The following is a 20,237-nucleotide window of genomic DNA, read 5'->3' as shown; positions in this document are numbered from 1 at the left end:
TGAAGTGGAGAGACCACAGCGCTGTGAGAGCCGAAGTAACCCATGCTGGCAAGGTACGTGGTCACTTGGCTGGGCGCGAAATTTGGAAGATTTCCTCCAGTGAGTCACTGGCTCACTGCTTCTGCAGCCTTGGTGTCGCCAGTTCTGATACACCAGAGAAGTGATCACGATTTATTCTAATGTGAACAGCCTACTGCACCTGGGGTATCCAATAAATTCAAAATTTGCTGTCAAAACGCGTTGGTGGGAAAACGCACCCAATCAATTAAACTTGGCCGTTGATATCGAGTTAACACAGTGCAGAAGTAGCCCAAGCACTTCATTCGGACCGTATATGTACGTTGCATAGCGAAGTTGCACGCATACTGCATGCACTACGCAGGCAGCAACAGGATGTCTTGAAACTTAGCATAACAGTTCCATGCCAGGTGCTCATTATGAGTGTCAGTAGAAGTCGACTGACACTCATAATGAGCCCCTTCCACTGCCTTTCAAAACTTGCCAAACCGGTTCAACAATGCCAATCACCTAGATGGCCCCGACTGACCGCTTAACTGTGCGTTGCATTCATATCACATTGGTGTGGCAACACCATCCTTATGTATGTACCTACAGGCTATTTGATATTTCAGAGCTCAGGCAAATACAAGGTACCGCTGCTTAAATGTATGGGAGGGTCACGCAGAATTAGAATATATGACATATACTGTGAGAAAAGGCAAGTGGAACGGGGAGGGGAAATAGCCCATATGTAAACGTCAGTGGCGTGGCCAGGACTTCACCCAGGAGGGGGTGAAAACTGGATCAGATTACGGATCCAGAATTTATGCAAGGAGGGATACCGGTCAGAGAGAAACCTCGGTGAGCCTGAAACCTCGGTGGGCCCTCTGAAGACCAGAATGGGTCTTCTATCCTGAGACACCGCGGGTCCCTGTTTTGGAGGCCTAAGTAGGCAAGCATAGCTTGTCGCTCCTTCGTCTGGATTCGACACTGCCCCAATCCTCGGTGAGCCCAGGGGCGCGGGTACTATATTTAAGTTGGAGGCAAACTCCAGAATACCAAAATGGGCCCCTAAGGCTAGAAAATAGGCCCCCACAAGCCCGAATGGGACCTAGACAGCCAGCACTGGGCCCTCTGCAGGTCAGAAAGAGCCCATGCGGGTCAGAATGGGTCCTCTGCAGGACAAAATAGGCATTCGGCAGTCAATAATGGGCCATCTAGAGGTTAGAATTGGTCCACGGCAGGCAGGAATGGCACCTCTACGGGTCAGATTGGGCCTCGTTAGGTCAGAATAGCGTCTTTACAGGCCAGAATGGGGCTTCTTCAAACCCATTAGACCTCACAGACCGTGCACAAAATCTTCATGTCGGCTGCCGCATCGAGCTTCATATCTTATTCTGTCTGTAAAAAAATGTTCGCTGCATTGGCTGTAGCGGTACCGCTGGTTGATGATATATATATATATATATATATATATATATATATATATATAAATTTGATCCGAACCCTTTGCCTGGATGGATTTCTGGGATCGGCGCTCACGCTGAGCAGTGCCTGTTGTGTGAGCCCTGAGCCTCACCACCCGATCGCGCGATTCCAGACAACGGCAGATTTAGTAGCGAAAGCTTAACGTGCCGCAATGTCCGGCACGGTCCGTCCTGCCCTCTGACGTCAACTGACCTTAAGCGCGACCGCTGCCACCGGCCGGAGGCCATACCTGTCAAGGGCAAATAGCGAGCGCCCTGAAGCGACTCGAACCCACACTGCCACGGGTGGGTGGAGCGGAAGGCAGACCCTCTAACCAACTGAGCCACCGGGGCGGACACACTATATCAACGTTACCACGCGGTAACTTTTTCGGGCATGTGGCAGATGCAGCGGGATCGAAACAACGCCACGTGGGTTTGATTACAGCCCGATTCGTCGTATATTTCCGAAGAGGGGCAGAAGCCTTGTCCATTGCGCCCGGGCCACGGGCTTCATAGCTCGATGCACATCGTCAACGCTATTTGTCCAGCGGGCTGAGGTTAGATCGGCCCCTTGTTTGGACATATGTGGCGGCAGCTATATCTGCGCAATAGGCTCTTAATTTAGCCAGGTCTGATGTACACAGCGATCGTCCCAGAAATCCATGCTTCTTAGCATGCTGCAATATCACTAACTTCTTCAAAAGCGAACGGCTGAATAATATCAAGGAAGGAAAACAAGGCTAAGTAAGCGAAATTACGTAACAACATAAGAACGGGACCCACCTGCACACTTCAACCCTGCCAATCGTGCAATTCCTCCATCTCGCGTGCCTACTCACGTTGCCATAGTCGCTGACGGCGTGATCGTTCCTTTTCTTCTCGCTGCTGGGAACGTCTGTGGACGGTCGCTCAGGTCAGGTCACTCCAGCCAGGTCACTCACGTCAGGTTGCGCCGTCCGGTCCCGTCCCGTCCGCCACCGTCGCCGCCACGACTCCCTCTGTGGCGCCGCACCGGCCACGACTGTCGGCCTACGGCACGCTCCTCTGGCCTCTGTCACAGTCTATTACCGGCGACAATGCGGGCGACTGGCGTCCGACGCCCTCCGAGGCGCGGGCGGCGCCACCACCCGTCCCGGCGACAGGCGCCCTCCAAGGCGCGGGCGGCGCCACCACCCGTCCCGGTGACGGGCGCCCTCCGAGGCGCGGGCGGCGCCACCACCCGTCCCGGTGACGGGCGCCGCTCCTGCTGTCGTGCGCTACGGGCGGCACGCTGCGTCAGGGAGGGGCGCGGTACAGCACGGTACGCTGTGTTAGGGAGGAGCGCGGCACAGTACGGTGCGCTGTGTTAGGGAGGAATACGGTACAGCACGGTGCGCTGTGTTAGAGGGGAGCGTGGTACAGCACGGCACGCTGTCTTAGAGGGGAGCGTGGTACAGCACGGTACGCTGTCTTAGAGGGGAGCGTGGTACAGCATGGTGCGCTGTGTTAGAGGGGAGCGTGGTACAGCACGGTGCGCTGTGTTAGAGGGGAGCGTGGTACAGCACGGTGCGCTGTGTTAGAGGGGAGCGTGGTGCAGTACGGTACGCTGCGTCAGGGAGGGGCGCGGTACAGTGCGGTGCGCTGTGTTCGGGAGAGGCGCAGTACAGTACAGTACGCTGTGTTCGGGAGGAGCGTGGTACAGCACGGTACACTGTGATAGGGAGGGGGGGGGGGGGCGGCGCAGTATAGCACGGTACGCCCTGTTAGGAAAGGGCGTGGTACAGCACGGTATGCTGTGCTAGGGAGGAGCACGGTACAGCACGATACGCTGTACTGGGGAAGGGCACGGCACAGCACGGTGCGCTGTGCTGGGGAGGGACGCGGTACAACATGGTGCCCTGTGCTGGGGGGGAGGGGGGGGGGCACGGTACAGCACGATGCGCCGTGGCGGGGAGGAGCGCGGTACGGAATGGTACGCTGTGTTAGGGAGCAATATGGTGCAGCGCGGTACGCTGTGTTTGGAAAGAATGTGGTGCAGCATGGTACGCTGTATTAGAGAGTAGCGTGGTACAGCACGGTGCGCTGTGTTAGAGAGGAGCGTGGTACAGCACGGTACGCTGCGTTAGAGAGGAGCTTGGTACAGCGCAGTACGCCGTGCTGTAGTACGCTCTGCCGTCACCTGACCTTTAGCGCGGCTGCAGCCACCGTCCGCAGGTCCTCCATGTCCAGGGGGAAAAAAATGGCGAGCGCCTAGAGCGACTCGAACCCTCTCTCCAACGGTTGAGTGATTCGTAAGGCGGGTAGCGTAACCAGTTGAGCTATCGGTGTGGACAGATGAACAGTGATGTCAGAGATGACGTCATTGCTGAGCAGACGCCGACACTCCGGCCCACCGTCTGGTGGCCACCGAAACAATGGCGTCCGCCTTGCTGGAACCACAGCCGCCGCGGCGACAGCCCAATATCCCGTGCTGAGCGATGGCACTGTCTGGGGTCACGCAGAACAATGCGCACCGGCAGCGGCCTGTCGGCGCCAGGGCAGACCGTTCGCGCACCGCAGGTCCCGCCTCTCTGGCATGTCGACCGCTGCAGGCACTTGGACCTCGTGACCGACAGGGCAGGGCCGCGCGCCGGTTCCGCGGTCCTGGTGGTCCCTGGCGCGCAGAGGGTGACCTCACGACAAGCACCACCGCCGGCCGTCCCGGACCTCGACACCGCCACCGTTGGCGGCCACGCTGCTGGAGCAGCCTGGCACGCCTCCGGAATGCGGGCGGTGGAGCAGGCGGTGGAGCAGGCGGCGGAGCAGGCGCTTCCCGGCCGGGCGACGTCAGGCCGCGGAGATTCCGCACGACTCGGCGCCTCAGGCGTGACCTACTCCGCTAGAGCCAGGGCGCCTCAGGTGTGACCTACTCCGCTAGCGCCAGGGCGCCTCAGGCGTGACCTACTCCGCTAGAGCCAGGGCGCCTCAGGCGTGACCTACTCCGCTAGAGCCAGGGCGCCTCAGGCGTGACCTACTCCGCTAGAGCCAGGGCGCCGCAGGCGTCACGGCGGCAGAACAGACCAACAGCGTCGCGCCGCTGGCATCGGGCCGGCGAGTTGAGCTGCGCCGGCGGCAGATGTGACGCGGGGGCATTATTGACGCGGTGGTGGGCGTAACATGGTGGCATTCGTAGCGAGCGACACAAGGCAGCGGAGCGTGCGCTCCGGTCTCCTGTTGTTAATGACGTCAGACGAGCGATGAAGGGGCTGATCTGTGCTGGAGTGCCACCTGCCAGTCCAAAAGGTCTGCTCCGGGGAATGGAGAGAAAGGGATGCCATGAATGCGAGGATCAATTAGCGATGATGAATTAGGCGAAAGTGGACTGTTTGTGACCGGACACTGGTGTCAATGAAATTTGTTGTGTTTCACTTCCTTACGTCCATTTGTGTTCATGTGTTAGGGTGCATAAGGGGATCGGTGAGTTTATCATCATTTTTACTTAAATCCGAATCATCATTTGGATACAAAACTTAATCTTGTATAAGAGACCGATAAGGTCGTTTGCATTCTTTCATTTCACGTGTTCATCTAACATCGGTAAAGGATGCCTGTGACTAACTGAACTGCAGAATACAAATGCATTCTTATACCTACAGTTAGTTAGCCCTGTACGCTTTGCCCAATGGCGTCACGTCATAATACTACTCAATGCCCTTTTCAATGCCCTCAGTGCCCTTTGCCCAATGGCGTCACGTAATAGAACTACTCCGCACTGATTGTAGCAACTGTTATTAACTCACTCTTGCCACATGCGCAATTGTGCGTGAGCATCATAAGCCATTCCAGGCTGTGCAAGCATTGTTAAGGACATCATACACACTGTTACACATTTGCCCTCAATCTTGTTTGCACTCAATCTTGGCTTCGCTTAGCACGTTCTGGATTGCACAAAGCCAGCCAGAGATATAGCCGGCTGTCGTCCATCACGGCTTTATGTACCACCATTTCTGCCGCTCATTTCATCTTACCTGTCCTACCACGAAGACTTGGATAATCTCGAATCGGCGCCGCCTCGACTAAATCACCATGGAATCACACTGAGAGCGTCGCTGTAAGGAAAACTCTCCAGCCTCTGGTGCACCGCGAGAAGTACCATCAGCACCACACCAGATACCACGCGCGCAGAACAACGGGCCTCGTCCAGGCCAGCAGTCGTGCCGGCGTCCTGCGGCGCACCCACGGCCGACACCCGGGGCCTGTCACCGCACCGACCACCGAGACACCGCCGGCGTGGCGTAACCAGCGCGCCTCAGCTCTCGGCCCGCGCGAGTGCCGCCACCGCGCCGGGCTGAGCCCTGCACACGGGCCGGGAGGACACCGGAGGCCCTGCACACTAGCCGGGGAGACACCAGCGGCCCTTGGCGCCTCCACAGCCCCTCGCACGGCCCTCGGTGCCTCCACAGCCACTCTCACGGTCCTCGGCGCCTCCACAACCCCTCACACGGCCCTCGGCACCTCCACAGCCCCTCTCACGGTCCTCGGCGCCTCCACAACCCCTCACACGGTCCTCGGCGCCTCCACAACCCCTCGCACGACCCTCGGCGCCTCCACAGCCCTGCACACGGCCGGCGGCGGCGTCGGCGGGCGCGCGCTGACTCGTTCAAGTACCGAGCGTCGGCAGCCAGCGTCGCGCGCCGCCGCCCGGAACCGAACCGTACGTGCCGGCGGCGTGTCAGCCGACGGGGTCAGCCCGCCCGCGGATCGGCGCCGCTCGGGCTCGCCAGCCGCGCGCCGCGCTGATCAATCTGGTGCATGCCGCCGCAAGCCTCTGTCGTGCTGGTGGTCCCGACGCTGAGGTGGAATGGTCGTTTGACCGATCACGCGTTCGGCGAAGGTCCCGAAATGTCCCTCAAGTGACGCCGCATCGCCAGCCGCCTGGCCCGGCGCATGAGCGTAGATCCCAGACATTGATTGCAAAGTTTGTGTGGTGGGTTCCGGGTGCCAGTGCTTTTAGTACCGAGGGCTCATTTCGAAACTGTGTTGGATAATTTTGTGTGCTTTCGAACCTTCCAAATTGTTGTCAACACTTGAATTATCCTCGGGGTTCTAGATCCGCTTCATGAACAGGTCAAATGATCAAATGATCAAAAGGCCTCAAATCAACCAGATGATCTTTCGGGATACCCCAGAATCTCTTGGTTGTCTGGTGTCCTGAATCCACACTTAAGTTTGTTCATGGATGATGTGGGACTGGGAATTCTGTTGAACATTTGCCGCAAAGTCCTGTCGTACTTTTGCCGCAGTGTGCTCTGGGACCCAGGACGTATTTTCCTGAAATTTGACTTGGTACCACGTCTGGATTCTTGGACACGCAAAATTCTGGTGAGAGTCTGTAAGGATTCCAAGAGCTTTTTGATTTTTTCCAAATAATCTCCCATAGCATAGGACCATCGCAAGCTGTTGCCAAAAGTTTTGCTGTTTCGGGACCCAGTTTTAGGATCCATTCGCACATCTTGTACGCCCCAGCTGCCATGAGACTTACCGGGGATGATCAGCACGAGCCAACATCTGGACACAGTGTTGACGAAGTCTGTCTATGTCAGCGCCGGCACCCACTGCCCAGCCACGAAGAAAGCGCGCACATAGGGGCTGCAAAGAGCACGTCCCTCCGAGTCTAGACAGGTGAGCATAGCCCGGTTGGAAGGTCCAAAGGGCCCAAACGGCTTGTCGGAGGCCGCTCAGGGACACCGTGGCCTGCGGTTCAGAGCCCTCGAATGCTAGAGGGCCTCTTGCGCAGATCATGAGCCCCTGGTTCAATGGGGGTGTCGTGTTGGTCAGAGACCACCACCAAGACCAAACAGTCAACCCCTTGTCGGCCTGGGGACCCGTTTCAAAAGCATGGGTATGGTCGGTCCTGCATATATTAGTCAGACCTCCTGCATTGGCAGAGCCCATGTCGACCAGCGGATCCAGAACGACTAACGGGGGATCCTGTAGCGGCAACCCCGAGTCAGCTGAGAGCCCGTCTGCTGTAAACGAACAGAGACGGAACACGCAATGTTAGAGGGCTTCTTGCGGTGACTGAAACCCTCGGACGATGAAAGGATATTTTATAGATGACAAATATATCATGTCATGTCATCATAACAATAATGTCAAATGTCGGGCATGAAGCCCACTGCGAATGGGGAGTTTCGTTCCACTTACACTAGGGGCTGATGACCGAACTGCGGTCGTTCTGCCCATAGGCGTAGGAACGTTTGAAAAAGTGGGGGGGGGGGGCAAGCTCAGGGCGTACTTCAGGAACTTTTCGGGAAAATAAGCCCGACGACCGGGGGCGGGGGGGGGGGGGCAGGGGTGGAGATGGAGGTTTTCTCTCTTTATTCGAATGTAATGACTGCTATTCTAGATATGCATCTATGGCTGTTTCTCACTGGTGTACACTCTTGCCTATCCGACTCATCCATATCATTTGGGGAATAAGGCTATCCAGCTTCCTAAGACTATTTTTCCATTTCAACGTTGTCTTTCCTGGGGAGCCGAAATTCCACGAGCGGGCAGGCATTTTGGGTCATTGATGAGGCATCTGTTTCCACAGGATAGATGCCAAATATGGCCTGAGCATAGTCTGGTGAGAATTTTGAAAGTGAATCGATGACTCACAGTACAACAGATTTTGCATGCCCCTTCATTTCGCTGACTGCTTTTCAAGAGATAAGACTTATCGCGGCATTTAGTCGGAAACAAATTCGGAAGCTTGAAACTGCCAAAAACCATGTGACAAAAGCCATAGAACTGGAGATTCTCATTTGAAAACCGAGCTACAGAATAAAGGCCATTCTGTCATATATTCCTTGTCTGAGCCCTGTTCCCGGCCGCCGTCGGTGGCCACTGCCCTGGCCCGGCTGTCTCCCGAATCACTGACCGTGAATTGATGGTATGGCTGCTTTATTGCATATTTCTGGATCAGCATTGCTACTTATTGGAATGTAAAGCATGTGTTGGACACCTGCAACAGTACCTTTTTCCGAATTATCTTCCCTTACACCACACCACCCCAGAAAAATGGCGCCGGGAGCTGCCTACTTTAGGTATGAATTGGCCCAACGGACATTTAATTGCCTACCATTCAAAGAAGCTGACTTGATCTGTTTTTGTGTGTAGGCAGTGGGTAGCCAGAGCCTTGCTAAGAGGAACACATGGCTGACAAAAGCCCCCTTTATGGTGATCCCCCCACATAAAGACATCCCGGATATAGTTTACTTGTTAACAAGGGATACGGCTTTCTTCGTTTCATTGTTATTTTTAAGTTGTGACCAGAACAGAACCCAGAATCTACCGTAAAATAAATTCTGTCCACATTTTTAACACGCGCCGGGTGGCCGGGTAGATACCCTTCACTCGGGTGGGGGTCAATTACCTGTACATGAACTCACTTAGGTCAAAGTTGGAGGTTCCTAGGTCATGATTCTCGTGTCAGAGAAGGTCAAACAAGGTTAAATTCCAGGTTGGTCTCTAAAGTGCCCGCAGAACTTAGATAACTGTTTCTAAGCAAAAGGTCACATGTTCATTTAAGGTCAGTGACCTTGTTTGACCTTTTGAAGGTCGTGGTGACCAAAAGCGCACAAAATTGTTCTGAGTTTTGCATTTGAATGGCTGAGAAAGATTACGCTAGGCAGTATGTTTCGAACAACAATGTTGACCTGAAACATTTTTGGCCAATGACCTATGCTTACCTCTAAGAACTCCATGGAATATATATACAATGCGGTTCTTGTTATCAATAAATTCGAAAGAGCACCAGAAAATATCCCATACAGTAAGCCCTAGAGCAATAATACAGTTTGGTTTTCACCTTGGTCTGACCTTTATACCTGGCCTTAGGTCAACGTAGTTTGCTCATTCAATATTTTTGTTGCCTAAGAAAGCACCTCAGAGATGTATGGCTTCGTCTAACACTCCATTGTTGCATCAGCTTGAACGATTCCTTAGAAGTTGACTTCGCTGAAACCATGGTCTGACTTTGACCTGTCATAGGTCAGCGGCCTTACAAAGTACATCTAATTTTTTATGTCAAATGATCCGCTATTCAACTGTCTACAGCTATGCAAATAGGGCGCGGCTGCACCGCGCCGTTCGGAAACCATTCTGAAAAAACCTTCGTGGGGCGAATCAATTTGATTCCCTCCCCCCCCCCCCCCGAGCGCGTGTTAAGGTTAATAAACTGCAGAAATCAAGCGTTTAACGACGGCATGGAATAAATCACCGGTGCCATGACCTAATTTAACTTGCCTTGGCTTAGCGGACTCTTTCTAAGCCGATAGAATTCAGAAGCTTTTTCATAATGTTTTATCTGCGTTCTACAAACATTCATTACATCGAGAAGGTAAATTGTAGATCGATATGTTTGACCCAAATTTGAGGGTGGAAATTTGGATTGTAGATCGAGTAGTCAACAATGTGCATTAACATTGTCAAACCATGTTTGTCTGGAAATGTTTAACACTCAGCCAGAACCGATTAGTAATGCAATTTATATAACGTGGTTTTTAACATACGCGCTCGCAAATCTTAGCGACAAAAACCTAGACACCAGGCGTTGCAGTCTCCGTGGTCCGCGGAGCGTCGGTTCAGCAGTTCATATTGAGCCGCGGTTAACGGGTGGACAAAAATGATGACGCTTCTGAAAGAAGTACCTTTGAACGCTTCAGGAAATCAAATCTTACATCTACAAGGCAGTCTGGGCGCATATTTCACGTGTGCGATTTTTAGACTGATGATAAGAGCAGGTTGGCCCCTAAACCACCGCGAAGTGGTGCTGGAATCTGGTGGTGGAACTTGAACTCCCGTGGCACTTGCAGTGGCCGACGCCGTTCGGTTTTACGGAAGCTGCAGCCCAGACCATCACTGTCCTTGCTCTCGAGGTTGCGGGCGGACATGTTCATACCTTTTGATGCACTTTTTCACTAATTCATTCTGAAAAAGTTTTTAGGCAAACATGGGATGGCCTCGTTCGTTTTTTTTAAATTTACTTCGACCAATTCTATTCAACAATAATGAGATCTCCACTTAACTCAACAATAATGAGGCCCCTTATTTCCTTCCGGGCAAGGGGCCGCTGAGTAGAACACCAAGAGCACATTACCGGCTCCGAACTGAACTGAAGTTTCGGTCAAGTTCCGGTTCCGGTCAATAACTGAAGGGCCACTCCGTCCCATCGCGAGGCGTCTTCTGGCTGTCATTCTAGCGACACGGGGCGGGATCTCCCGGCCGATCTGAAGGCCATTGGAAGGATATATCATATCACATTGTTCCCCTCCCTGACACAGGAGGCCTTCTGACCCGCACAGTTGGCCCCGGATCAGCACAGTAACCCTCATTGACACAAGAACATCCCTTATCGCCAAAGGTGGTCCAACAGTTGTCACAAAGGCTTCAGTTCCGTGCTTTTTTGTTTTCTTCAGAGGTGTTGAGGAATCCCTGAACGTAGATTGTAAATGAAATGGCGTCGTAAACTTGTACTAACATGGCTAATCCATATTCGTCTTAAAATGTTCAAGATTCAGTCAGAATTGATTACTAATAAAAAACTAGGTTTTGAACATACGCGCTCGCAGTCATAGCAACAACAGCCTGAACGCCCGGCGCTGCAGTCTCCATAGGCCGCATGGCGTCGGCCTGCGACTGTGACATTAAGCGATGGCCAATAAGCAAACGAAAAAGATGACGCATCTTGAGGAAGATGGCTGGTGGACTAGGTAAATAGGCATGTACATTTAAATGTGGTGCAAAAGTAAGCCAAACGCAACCTTAATCTGAAAAGTGGGGGGGGGGGGGGCAGCTAACACCGTTGGCCCCTACCTTGAAAAAGGGGGGCCATGGTCCCCTAGCCCCCTGTTCCCACGCCCATGGCTCTGCCCACCAATGGTCCCCCTTTACCGGTGGGGATCCTCTTACGTTATAGAGGGCCTCTGCCTTAATCCGACGCCGCTGCTCCGGTTAAAGGGCGTTCTGTGTCGGAGAAGGAACCGATACATGATGGATTCCTCCAACGGCCTCAGGATCCAACAGGTCGCGCCCCCGTATCGCAAGAATTGCAGTCGGTGCTGTGTAGGTGCTCCTCTGGCTGGGAAGAAAGGGCACTTCAGCCACTGGACGGGAAAGGTAATGGGCTCCGTAGTATTGCACCCACCAGATCCCATGTCCGGAGAGTGTAAGGGGTCTTTTCAGGGCCAATGCTACAGGACTATTTAATGACCGCGCCTGGTGGCATGACCAGATCGAAAGAAAGAAATAAAGGAAGAAATGTTGAAGTCCCTTCAGAATTAAGTGGACCAAATCTTTTGTGCGATTGGCCGCTTTAGGGGGTTTTCACCAAAATTCTGGCTATGCATCTGAAATGAAATTATCAATTGCCGGATTAAGATGCTTTTGGAATAACAGTGGCTTGGATAGTACCAATTATATGACGTTAAAGCGTTGACAAGTACCGTGTTCTCTAAACTTTTTTCAAGAGTAATTAATTTAGCAGCTCTTTCTTCAAGGTTGAAGGGCTGATTGTGCAGCGAATGTGCCGCGTAACAGACAAAATACGCCTCCCGAGATGTTGCCTTGCCTTGTTAGATAGCCTTGGATGTTGCTCAAGTGCTTTAACCCATCATTGATTTATCTCACATGTGTTTCGAAAGAATATGATACGTTTCCGCTCTCAATGACAACATTTTTTCCTTGGATCTGGCAAGCATGGTGACTGAAAATCTAAAATGGTCAAACTACAGCTCATCTGTGTCAGCAAGTTTTCTCCAGTTCTGGAAAGATGTGCGTGCTAGACTTAAAGCTCCAGTTATTCTGTATTCTCATAAAATATTCCAACATTCTTTTCAGCTTGCACAGGTAGCAACATTGTGATGGGCAGTTGAAGGGAAGGAGCTCAATGTGGGAAATGATCCTGTACATCAGACCAAGGCTGTATCATGCATCAAACTGCAAAAATCCATGCCACCTTTGCAGCATTGCTGGGTGGCGTCCATTATAGCTGACAGTTAAGTGTATGTGCTGCATAAACCTGAGTGTTCATACTTTGGTGCAGTTCAACTGCCATTTTCAGGGAAAAGAGATCTAGTGCTTCAGAGCATTATGATCATGTGAAGGCTTTATGGGTTAAAATACTTTAAAAACACTTGCTATGCAAAACACATTTAAGAAGTCAATGTAGTTTATGGAAATGTGATGGATGGATAGTTCCTTCTCCACTACAAAATGTGGGCAAGGAGAATTTGTGCATGCACCTGTAACATGCAGCCTGGAAATGGATCTTCTAAAGATGGTATTAAGTTGCATGACATATATTTTGGTTTGTGTTACCATGCATTCTAGATATTAGTAATGGGCTTATTTTGTGACCTGAAAATAAATGGAAGTTTCTATTTTTGAATGAGAGGGACAAAGTGCCTGACAATAAAAAGTGCCATAGGTTATTCTCCTTGCCATTATTTTTTTAAAAAATGTTTGCTCATTAACCATTATCAAATCAAGTTGTGCTGTGTCCTGGGCTGTCCATGGCTGTAGGTACACTACACAGCTACAGCATATAGCCAGAGTCTCCCGCCAACTGGATCTGGGAGGCCACACTGACCTTGCTGGGCAGAGCAGTGTGCATCATCTCTGAGCTGAGGTGTTGGCTGCACCAGCATTGCAGGCCATGCTGCACTTGTGGCTGTGTATGTCCTGCAGCTGGCTGTATGGACATTGTCCTTGCCTCCCCCACAATGGCACCCATGTGGTTTGGACACCTGATGACACCTGGCACTGGCACGGCCGTCTGACGCTGTGGAGTCGCGTTGGCGTGGTACGGCCACCGGCTGTCAGTCACTGCCCTCTCATCTGCTGCGATGTGGCTGCGCTCCACACGGATAATATCCACTCCAGCTTCGCTCTGGATGGCCGGCCCTCATCACGGCACCGATCACCCAGAAGCCGTCATGGCTTCTGGCGTCCCTTTCGACCTTCTCGACGCTGCGCGGTCGTCCCACACGCTGGCCGGTGCCGCGCACGCGTCCCCACCGCCAGTCTAGCCGTGCGCGCTGCCCCGCGGCCGGCTGATGAACTACAGCTGACGCGCTGGCGATCGGAGGGCGCGGCGGAGATAGGGGATGGTGGCGCACCGCAGCCTGCCGGCGCACGCAAGTTAAAAGAAGGGGGGGGGGGGGTACGAGGTCCCTCTGTTTTGTGCGACGGGAAGTCGAGAACTGCATTTTTTCTGTCTTCTGATCTTACTATGAAGTGTAAGTGTGTGTACATGCTAAATGAAGTGCAAGGTTTGAATTGGAATTCCTAAGTGACAGTCCTAATGTCTGTTTTTCAATGTACTCCTTGGTACTTGGCTTGGTACCCCTTGCACGTCATTTGTGCACTGACTAGACCATTTATGCATCTGGCTGTGGTGCTTCTGACAGCCATAGCGATGTACAGACGGCATATTTTATTGCCGTCATATGCCCACCTTTATCACCTATGCTTTCAGTTATTCAACATGTAGTCGACGAATTGTTTTGGCCTTCAGTTAGGATCCAACACATGAAGCTTCGGGATGTTTATTAGTCCAGCTGGGAGGTCCGTGTGCGACCTCGTTGATGCGCGGGTGACGTCAAATGCAAAATGAGATTCGGCGTTGAAATATGTTTCAGCTTTGAAATAGGCTTCGGCGTTCCCTCTTTTTCAATTCCGTACCATTTTTGGAAACATCGCGAAGTCTAAAGGGTCTTCTGTGGCAATCTCTCTCTAAAAAGGAACAATTCAGACAGGAATGCCAGCCACTGTATGCAGTTGCGTTGGTGTCCTGGCAGGGGCTGATGACAGACATTACGTTGGCGGTGCCGGGGGCGACGGTAGCGGCGCATCGGCTCGTGCTGGCCTCCCGCTCGGCCGGCCTCCGCCGCCTGCTGCTGGCTGCCGGCTCCGAGGCGTCCCCATCGCTGCTGCTGCCGGGCGTGACCGCTGACCAGCTGCACCAGCTGCTGCAGCTGCTCTACACCGGCGCCGTGGTGGGCGAGCAGCAGCAGCTGCTCGGTGAGCGTTCCTGCGCTCACACACAGGCCGCGCCGCTCACCGCACGCTCACAGGCACGCTGCTCACCACAGACCGCGCAGATGAAGCCGCCGTCGCTGCAATCCAAGTCTGCACAATTTGTGACATCACTTGGCTTCATGCCACCCCCTGGCTGAAACCAGGGGAAGCTGTTTGTTTTTTCTATAACCTGACTACACCTATCGGCTGCTGATGTGTGTTTTTTCCAGACCTGATGACGTTGTGTCGCGACCTGGAGGTGGACGGTCTGGACATGGACATGTCCACGCGCTCCACTGAGGACATGTTCACCCGCTCTGAAGATGGCCTGGCCATCTGTTTGTTGGAAGACGTGAAGCAGCAAGCGCCATCGGAAACCGCTACCTCGAGGGGGGACGGGATGGCGACATGCCTGACACGCACGGCTTCGGATTTTGAAACTGCGGCTAACCTGCCTGCGAAGAACATCACAGTGTCTCACGGTGACCGTGCAGTAGACGCTGCCGTTGGCGCTGCTGAAGAGGGTTCTTCGAGAACCAGCCCGCCGTCTGGGAGAGACGGCGAGGTGGGTGTAAAGTCTTTGGCGATTGATATGGGGTGTCGTAACTGTGCGCACTGGAAACACCATTTGGAACTGGGGGAGTTTCACGTGGTGTGGTACAAATGTAGTTTACTGAGAGATTGGGGAGTTTGTGATATGCGGGTTATGGTGACGCAAATCAAACTGACCAAAATATTGAAGGGGGGGGGGGGGGGCTGTGAGAACGGATAGTTACAGCCGTTGGACACAGTCACGTGTCATTGTGGCTTAATGACGCACTCAGCTGCTGAGGCTACATGGCGTCGCCTGCCTCTCACACTGGCATGAAGAGCAGTCGCCGCGGGGAATCGAACCCCGCACCCCTGGTTTCCAGACGCGCACTTCACTACACTATCGCCATCCTCCTGGCATACTGCAGCCCTCAGCCGATCAGCAGCGTGCTCTGTCGATTCGAGTCGAATAGCCGGCCCGGTCGCCCGGTCTGTTTCAGCTGGGGCGCGGCTCGGCCGGGTTCCGGCGTCTGCTCAGCCTGCTGAGCTCGCTGGACCGCCGCGAGCTGCTCTGTCTGCAGCAGCAGGCGCATGACATCATGTTCCCCGACTTCTCCAGCTGGCTGCCGGATGAGGTGACTTGGTCGGCTTCCCGCTCGTGCGCGGCACCTCGCCATCTGGTGGTGTGCTCCGGCTGGATCCGGGGTTACGTGACTTCACGGGGTCATTCGGGTTGGCAGGTTATGGCGTTCCGTGTGTCACTTGCCCCCCCCCCCCGCCCCCTTCCCCGTCTCCTGGGCTCAGGGCTCGTTATCGTTATGTTGTCAGCTTAGTGGAGGAGACACCGAAGGATGTTATGCATTCGAGTCAGTGCACCTGCCAATGTAGTGTATCCTTACAGCACATGCATTTGCGCGAAATGACAACTGCAGTTGGTGCGTTCTAAAATATTTATGGGAGCTAAAATAGACATACAGAAGCCATAGAAGCCTCCATTGCTCTCAGCCCAGAGTTTACCTCACTTAGCACGCGCCAGTATCGGGGCACGTTGTGAGGAGCTTCCTGCAGTGCTCGCCATCTGCGCAGGTTCGGAAGGGCATGCTGTGTGCCTCCCCCCCCCCCCCTCCCTCTTTATCCTCCTCTCCTGCCCTACTTTCCCTACGACGTATTCTGGCGGACATGCTTTCTTGTCAACCCGCTCCTCCCCCCCCCATTGAGGTGGTAGGCCATTCCGTATACTCACTCCAGCAGAGCCTAGTGAAGAAGCCGCGCCGCCAAGCCCCTGACAGATTTCGATGGACGTGCTGCCGCCTCCCTCCGCGATAGTCTGATGGACATACCGTCCCCGCTCCCTCCGACACATTCTTATGGACATATCATCCCCCATCTCTCCGACAGATTTTTACGGACGTGTCATCCCCCCCCCCTTTCCAACACATTATGATGGACACGCCATCCCCCTCTCTCCGACAGGCTATGATGGACACGCCATCCCGCTCTCTCCGACAGATTATGATGGACATGCCATCCCCTCTCTCCGACAGATTATGATGGACATGCCATCCCACTCTCTCCGACAGATTATGATGGATATGCCATCCCCTCTCTCCGACAGATTATGATGGACATGCCATCCCACTCTCTCCGACAAATTATGATGGACATGCCATCCCTCTCTCTCCGACAGATTCTGATGGACATGCCATCCCCTCTCTCCGACAGATTATGATGGACATGCCATCCCACTCTCTCCGACAGATTATGATGGACATGCCATCCCTCTCTCTCCGACAGATTATGATGGACATGCCATCCCACTCTCTCCGACAGATTCTGATGGACATGCCATCCCACTCTCTCCGACAGATTCTGATGGACGTACTGTCGCGCCTGTCGCCGCGAGACCTGGTGCGCGCGGGCGGCGCGAGCCGCCGCTGGCAGGCGCTGGCCGGCGACGAGGGCGTCTGGCGTCGGTGCTGCCGCCTGACGGGCGCCGACCCGACCGGCGAGGGCGGCATGACGCGCGAGGGCTGGATGCAGTGGCTGGGCTGGACGGAGCTCCCCCTGCTGGCGCCCAAGGTGAGCGGCGGCCGCCGCTGTCGCTCCGCCCGTCCAGCGTGGGTAGGCGTCAGAGGCAGGCTCCGCGGGATGGGCTCCTGACTTCTGCGTCCTCAGCTGTGTCGTTGTGCCAGTCACGGGATGGGCTCCTGACTTCTGCGCCCTCAGCCGTGTCGTGCCAATCACGGGATGGGCTCCTGACTTCTGCGTCCTCAGCTGTGTCGTTGTGCCAATCACGGGATGGGCTCCTGACTTCTGCGCCCTCAGCTGTGTCGTGCCAATCACGGGATGGGCTCCTGACTTCTGCGCCCTCAGCTGTGTCGTTGTGCCAATCACGGGATGGGCTCCTGACTTCTGCGTCCTCAGCCGTGTCGTTGCGCCAATCACGGGATGGGCTCCTGACTTCTGCGTCCTCAGCCGTGTCGTTGCGCCAACCACGAGATATTATTTCGTAATCTTGGTTTGGTGTGGCAGAAGTGGAGATGGTGTTGCGTACGGTGATAACGTATTATGATGTTACACATTGTGCTGTACTGATTGATTTATATTCATGTTGGTACGATTTCTCGAGACGGTTCCTGGGCCTGGTCGGACGTGCTGCAGATGTGAGAGGAAGGGGTTGGAGAGGGCTCTGCCTCTCCACTACACCGTTCGTGAAAGATTAACATTGAGCCCACGATGATGCCTAGAGGAAACCAGCTTAAGGGTCTGTATTACTACTCGTCTTTTTTTTGCTGATGTTCATGCGTTCTTACAATGGAACTTGAGTTTGAGCCACTCAGCGTCGTGACCCAAGCTGGACCAGGGGGGCTAATTCTTCCTCTAAACATCATTTGGTGTCCGAGCTGTGCTGCGCCCCAGTGCCAACGCCGATAGAAGGTCACTTCTACGAATTGTGGCCACGTATGCCACCGAAAGGGCGCTGAATCCGCCGCGGCTAACTGATGCCGACGTCAGCGCTGACACCAGCACCGTTGGCAGATGCCGATATCAGCGCTGACACCAGTACCGTCGGCAGATGGCGATATCGGCGTTGACACCAGCACCGTTGGCAGATGCCGATGTCAGTGCTGACACCAACACTGTCGGCAGATGGCGATGTCAGCGCTGATACCAGCACCGTTGGCAGATGCCGCCGTCAGCACTGACACCAGTACTATCGGCAGATGCCGATGTCAGCGCTGACACCGGCACCGTTGGCAGATGCCGATGTCAGTGCTGACACCAATACTATCGGCAGATGCCGATGTCAGCGCTGACACCAGCACCGTTGGCAGATGCCGATGTCAAAGCTGACACCAGCATCGTCGGCAGATGCCGATGTCAGCGCTAACACCAGCGCCGTCGGCAGGTGCCGATGTCAGCGCTGACACCAGGACCGCCGGCAGATGCCGATGTCAGCGCTGACACCAGCGTCGTTGGCATTTGCCGATGTCAGCACCGTGGGGATGACGGCAGCACCGTGGGCAGGTAGCGCTGGCACCAGCGCCGTCGGCAGATGCCAATGTCAGCGCTGACACCAGCGCCGTTGGCAGCGCTGACACCAGCACGGTCGGCAGGTGCTGAAGGGCCACGACGCTGTCATTCGATGTATGGATGTGGACGGCGACCGCATCGTTACCGGCTCCAGCGACAAAACCGTGGCGGTGAGTCCTGTTGAGTCAGGGTTTTTACGGTGCTTTGTGTCTTGTTGACTGTTGGGCGGCGTGGGTTCAATATTGAAGACACAGAGACATTCGCTGGGAGGGGAGGGCATGGCCTTTCCAAAGAGGTATGAGGCTACACCCATCAATGGAGAGCAGTTGCGTGAGAGAACGCGAAAAATGGCCTTTGTCTGAGCGTGGTGGTGGGAAGGTAGAACATCTCCAGGGTTCTTTGCTCCAACTCTTCCCCGCATAGTCTCCTTGTTCTCTACCACAGGTAGGGGAGAGCAGGGAGAGTTTTCTCAGTTTTTACTCTAGCTACATCATGCTGTAACTAGCGAAGATAGTACTAAGATTCTTATGTCGCAGACTTATGGCCTTCAGCTTCGCATGTAGCAATAGAGTTTTGGGGGGCGCGTCTCCACCTTTTCGTAAATGACATCTGAATGAACTACTTCCAAAAGAGACAACTCGCGCACCCTGGGATAAATTGTTATCAGTCAGTGTTTATCTTACGTCCTTTGCCAAGTTAGCAGTAGTCGTAAAACAGGCAGCTTGGTTTGTTTCGGTTGCTCAGGTAGAAATCATGGATCTACGTAAGTAATGTAAATGTCGACTTGTTCTCTGGATGACAGTAATAGTCTTACCAGTATAAAATAACAAATAAGTTTTAACAATCTTGTCAATCATTGACAGCAAGTCAGTCGAGGACATATTTTCGGTGTTTTGTATCACATTATGAGCCGCCCGACGTCTGGGAAGGAAGTCTGCGTCACCGAAAATTCATGGCAAAGAGACACCAAATGTTCTGCAGCATAAACCATGCATGTACTTTCCCACCACTCAGTGAAGCATTCAGATTGGTCTAGTTATGTTGTAAGCCCTCGAACACACCTCTGCACCGAGCGCTTTAGTATTCGGCGATGTGCAATACACATTGTCGCGCTCATCCCAAGACGCTTGCACGTATGCAGCCGGAACTACGCTGAAAGGTGGAGGGAGCTGCTGTGCGTCAGCTGAGTAACTCAAGACTGCCCTCCATAACCCAGAATTCGAATGAATCTCAGGATGCTTCTTGGACATGATACAACTTACCCTACTCTCCCCCACCTCTAATTCTATCAGGAATAGGAGACCGTGTTCGACGCTGGGGGCTCTAAACCATGTCGATTCGACATTGGGAACTCTAAACCATGTCGAGTTTTTGCGCTGCTGCTGGCAACAACTGGCGACAGATTCTGGCCGCTGCTGGAAGATGAAGTCAGCTGGGACGTCGAAACCTCAATCCATGTACATTTTCTTAAGAACAATAACTTATACGCATTGATCCAACCAACTCCTTTGATCTTTGACACGCCTGACTTCGAAATGCGCACAGTAAATAACTGCTAATACTTTTTTTTCCAGCGTGAAGACTTCGTGACTTAAAAACATCGGTTAAATGGCCCATTGTACCATCATACCATGAATGACCTTTGGTGCGTCGGAGGCTTCTAGAAACTTACTGTTGACG

At 53.5% G+C, this 20,237-nt stretch overlaps 2 protein-coding genes across 2 annotated transcripts in view; one reads left to right on the top strand and one right to left on the bottom strand.

The window, feature by feature from the left end:
* LOC119089479 (atrial natriuretic peptide-converting enzyme) overlaps positions 1-5,565 on the bottom strand; it is a 43,485-nt gene extending 37,920 nt beyond the window's left edge. Inside the window, exons 1-2 of the mRNA XM_037212192.1 lie at positions 5,456-5,565; positions 2,309-2,364 (exon numbers count right to left, since the gene is read on the bottom strand). The gene's annotated coding sequence lies outside the window, so the exon portion shown is untranslated. The remainder of the gene's footprint in view (positions 1-2,308; positions 2,365-5,455) is intronic.
* Positions 5,566-14,463: 8,898 nt separating this feature from the next.
* LOC119114966 (F-box/WD repeat-containing protein 7) overlaps positions 14,464-20,237 on the top strand; it is a 17,935-nt gene continuing 12,161 nt past the window's right edge. The window contains exons 1-5 of the mRNA XM_037239019.1: positions 14,464-14,495; positions 14,723-15,057; positions 15,524-15,658; positions 16,890-17,102; positions 18,641-18,727. Coding sequence (XP_037094914.1) covers positions 14,728-15,057; positions 15,524-15,658; positions 16,890-17,102; positions 18,641-18,727 — 765 coding nt within the window. The 5' untranslated portion in view covers positions 14,464-14,495; positions 14,723-14,727. The remainder of the gene's footprint in view (positions 14,496-14,722; positions 15,058-15,523; positions 15,659-16,889; positions 17,103-18,640; positions 18,728-20,237) is intronic.

The sequence above is a fragment of the Pollicipes pollicipes genome, unplaced genomic scaffold (assembly GCF_011947565.3).
Source record: "Pollicipes pollicipes isolate AB1234 unplaced genomic scaffold, Ppol_2.1 Scaffold_3087;HRSCAF=3621_pilon_pilon_pilon, whole genome shotgun sequence".
NCBI classification, from domain to species: domain Eukaryota; kingdom Metazoa; phylum Arthropoda; class Thecostraca; order Pollicipedomorpha; family Pollicipedidae; genus Pollicipes; species Pollicipes pollicipes.
Note: the sequence above shows the minus strand (reverse complement) of the source record. Positions and strands in the feature narration are given on the sequence as shown.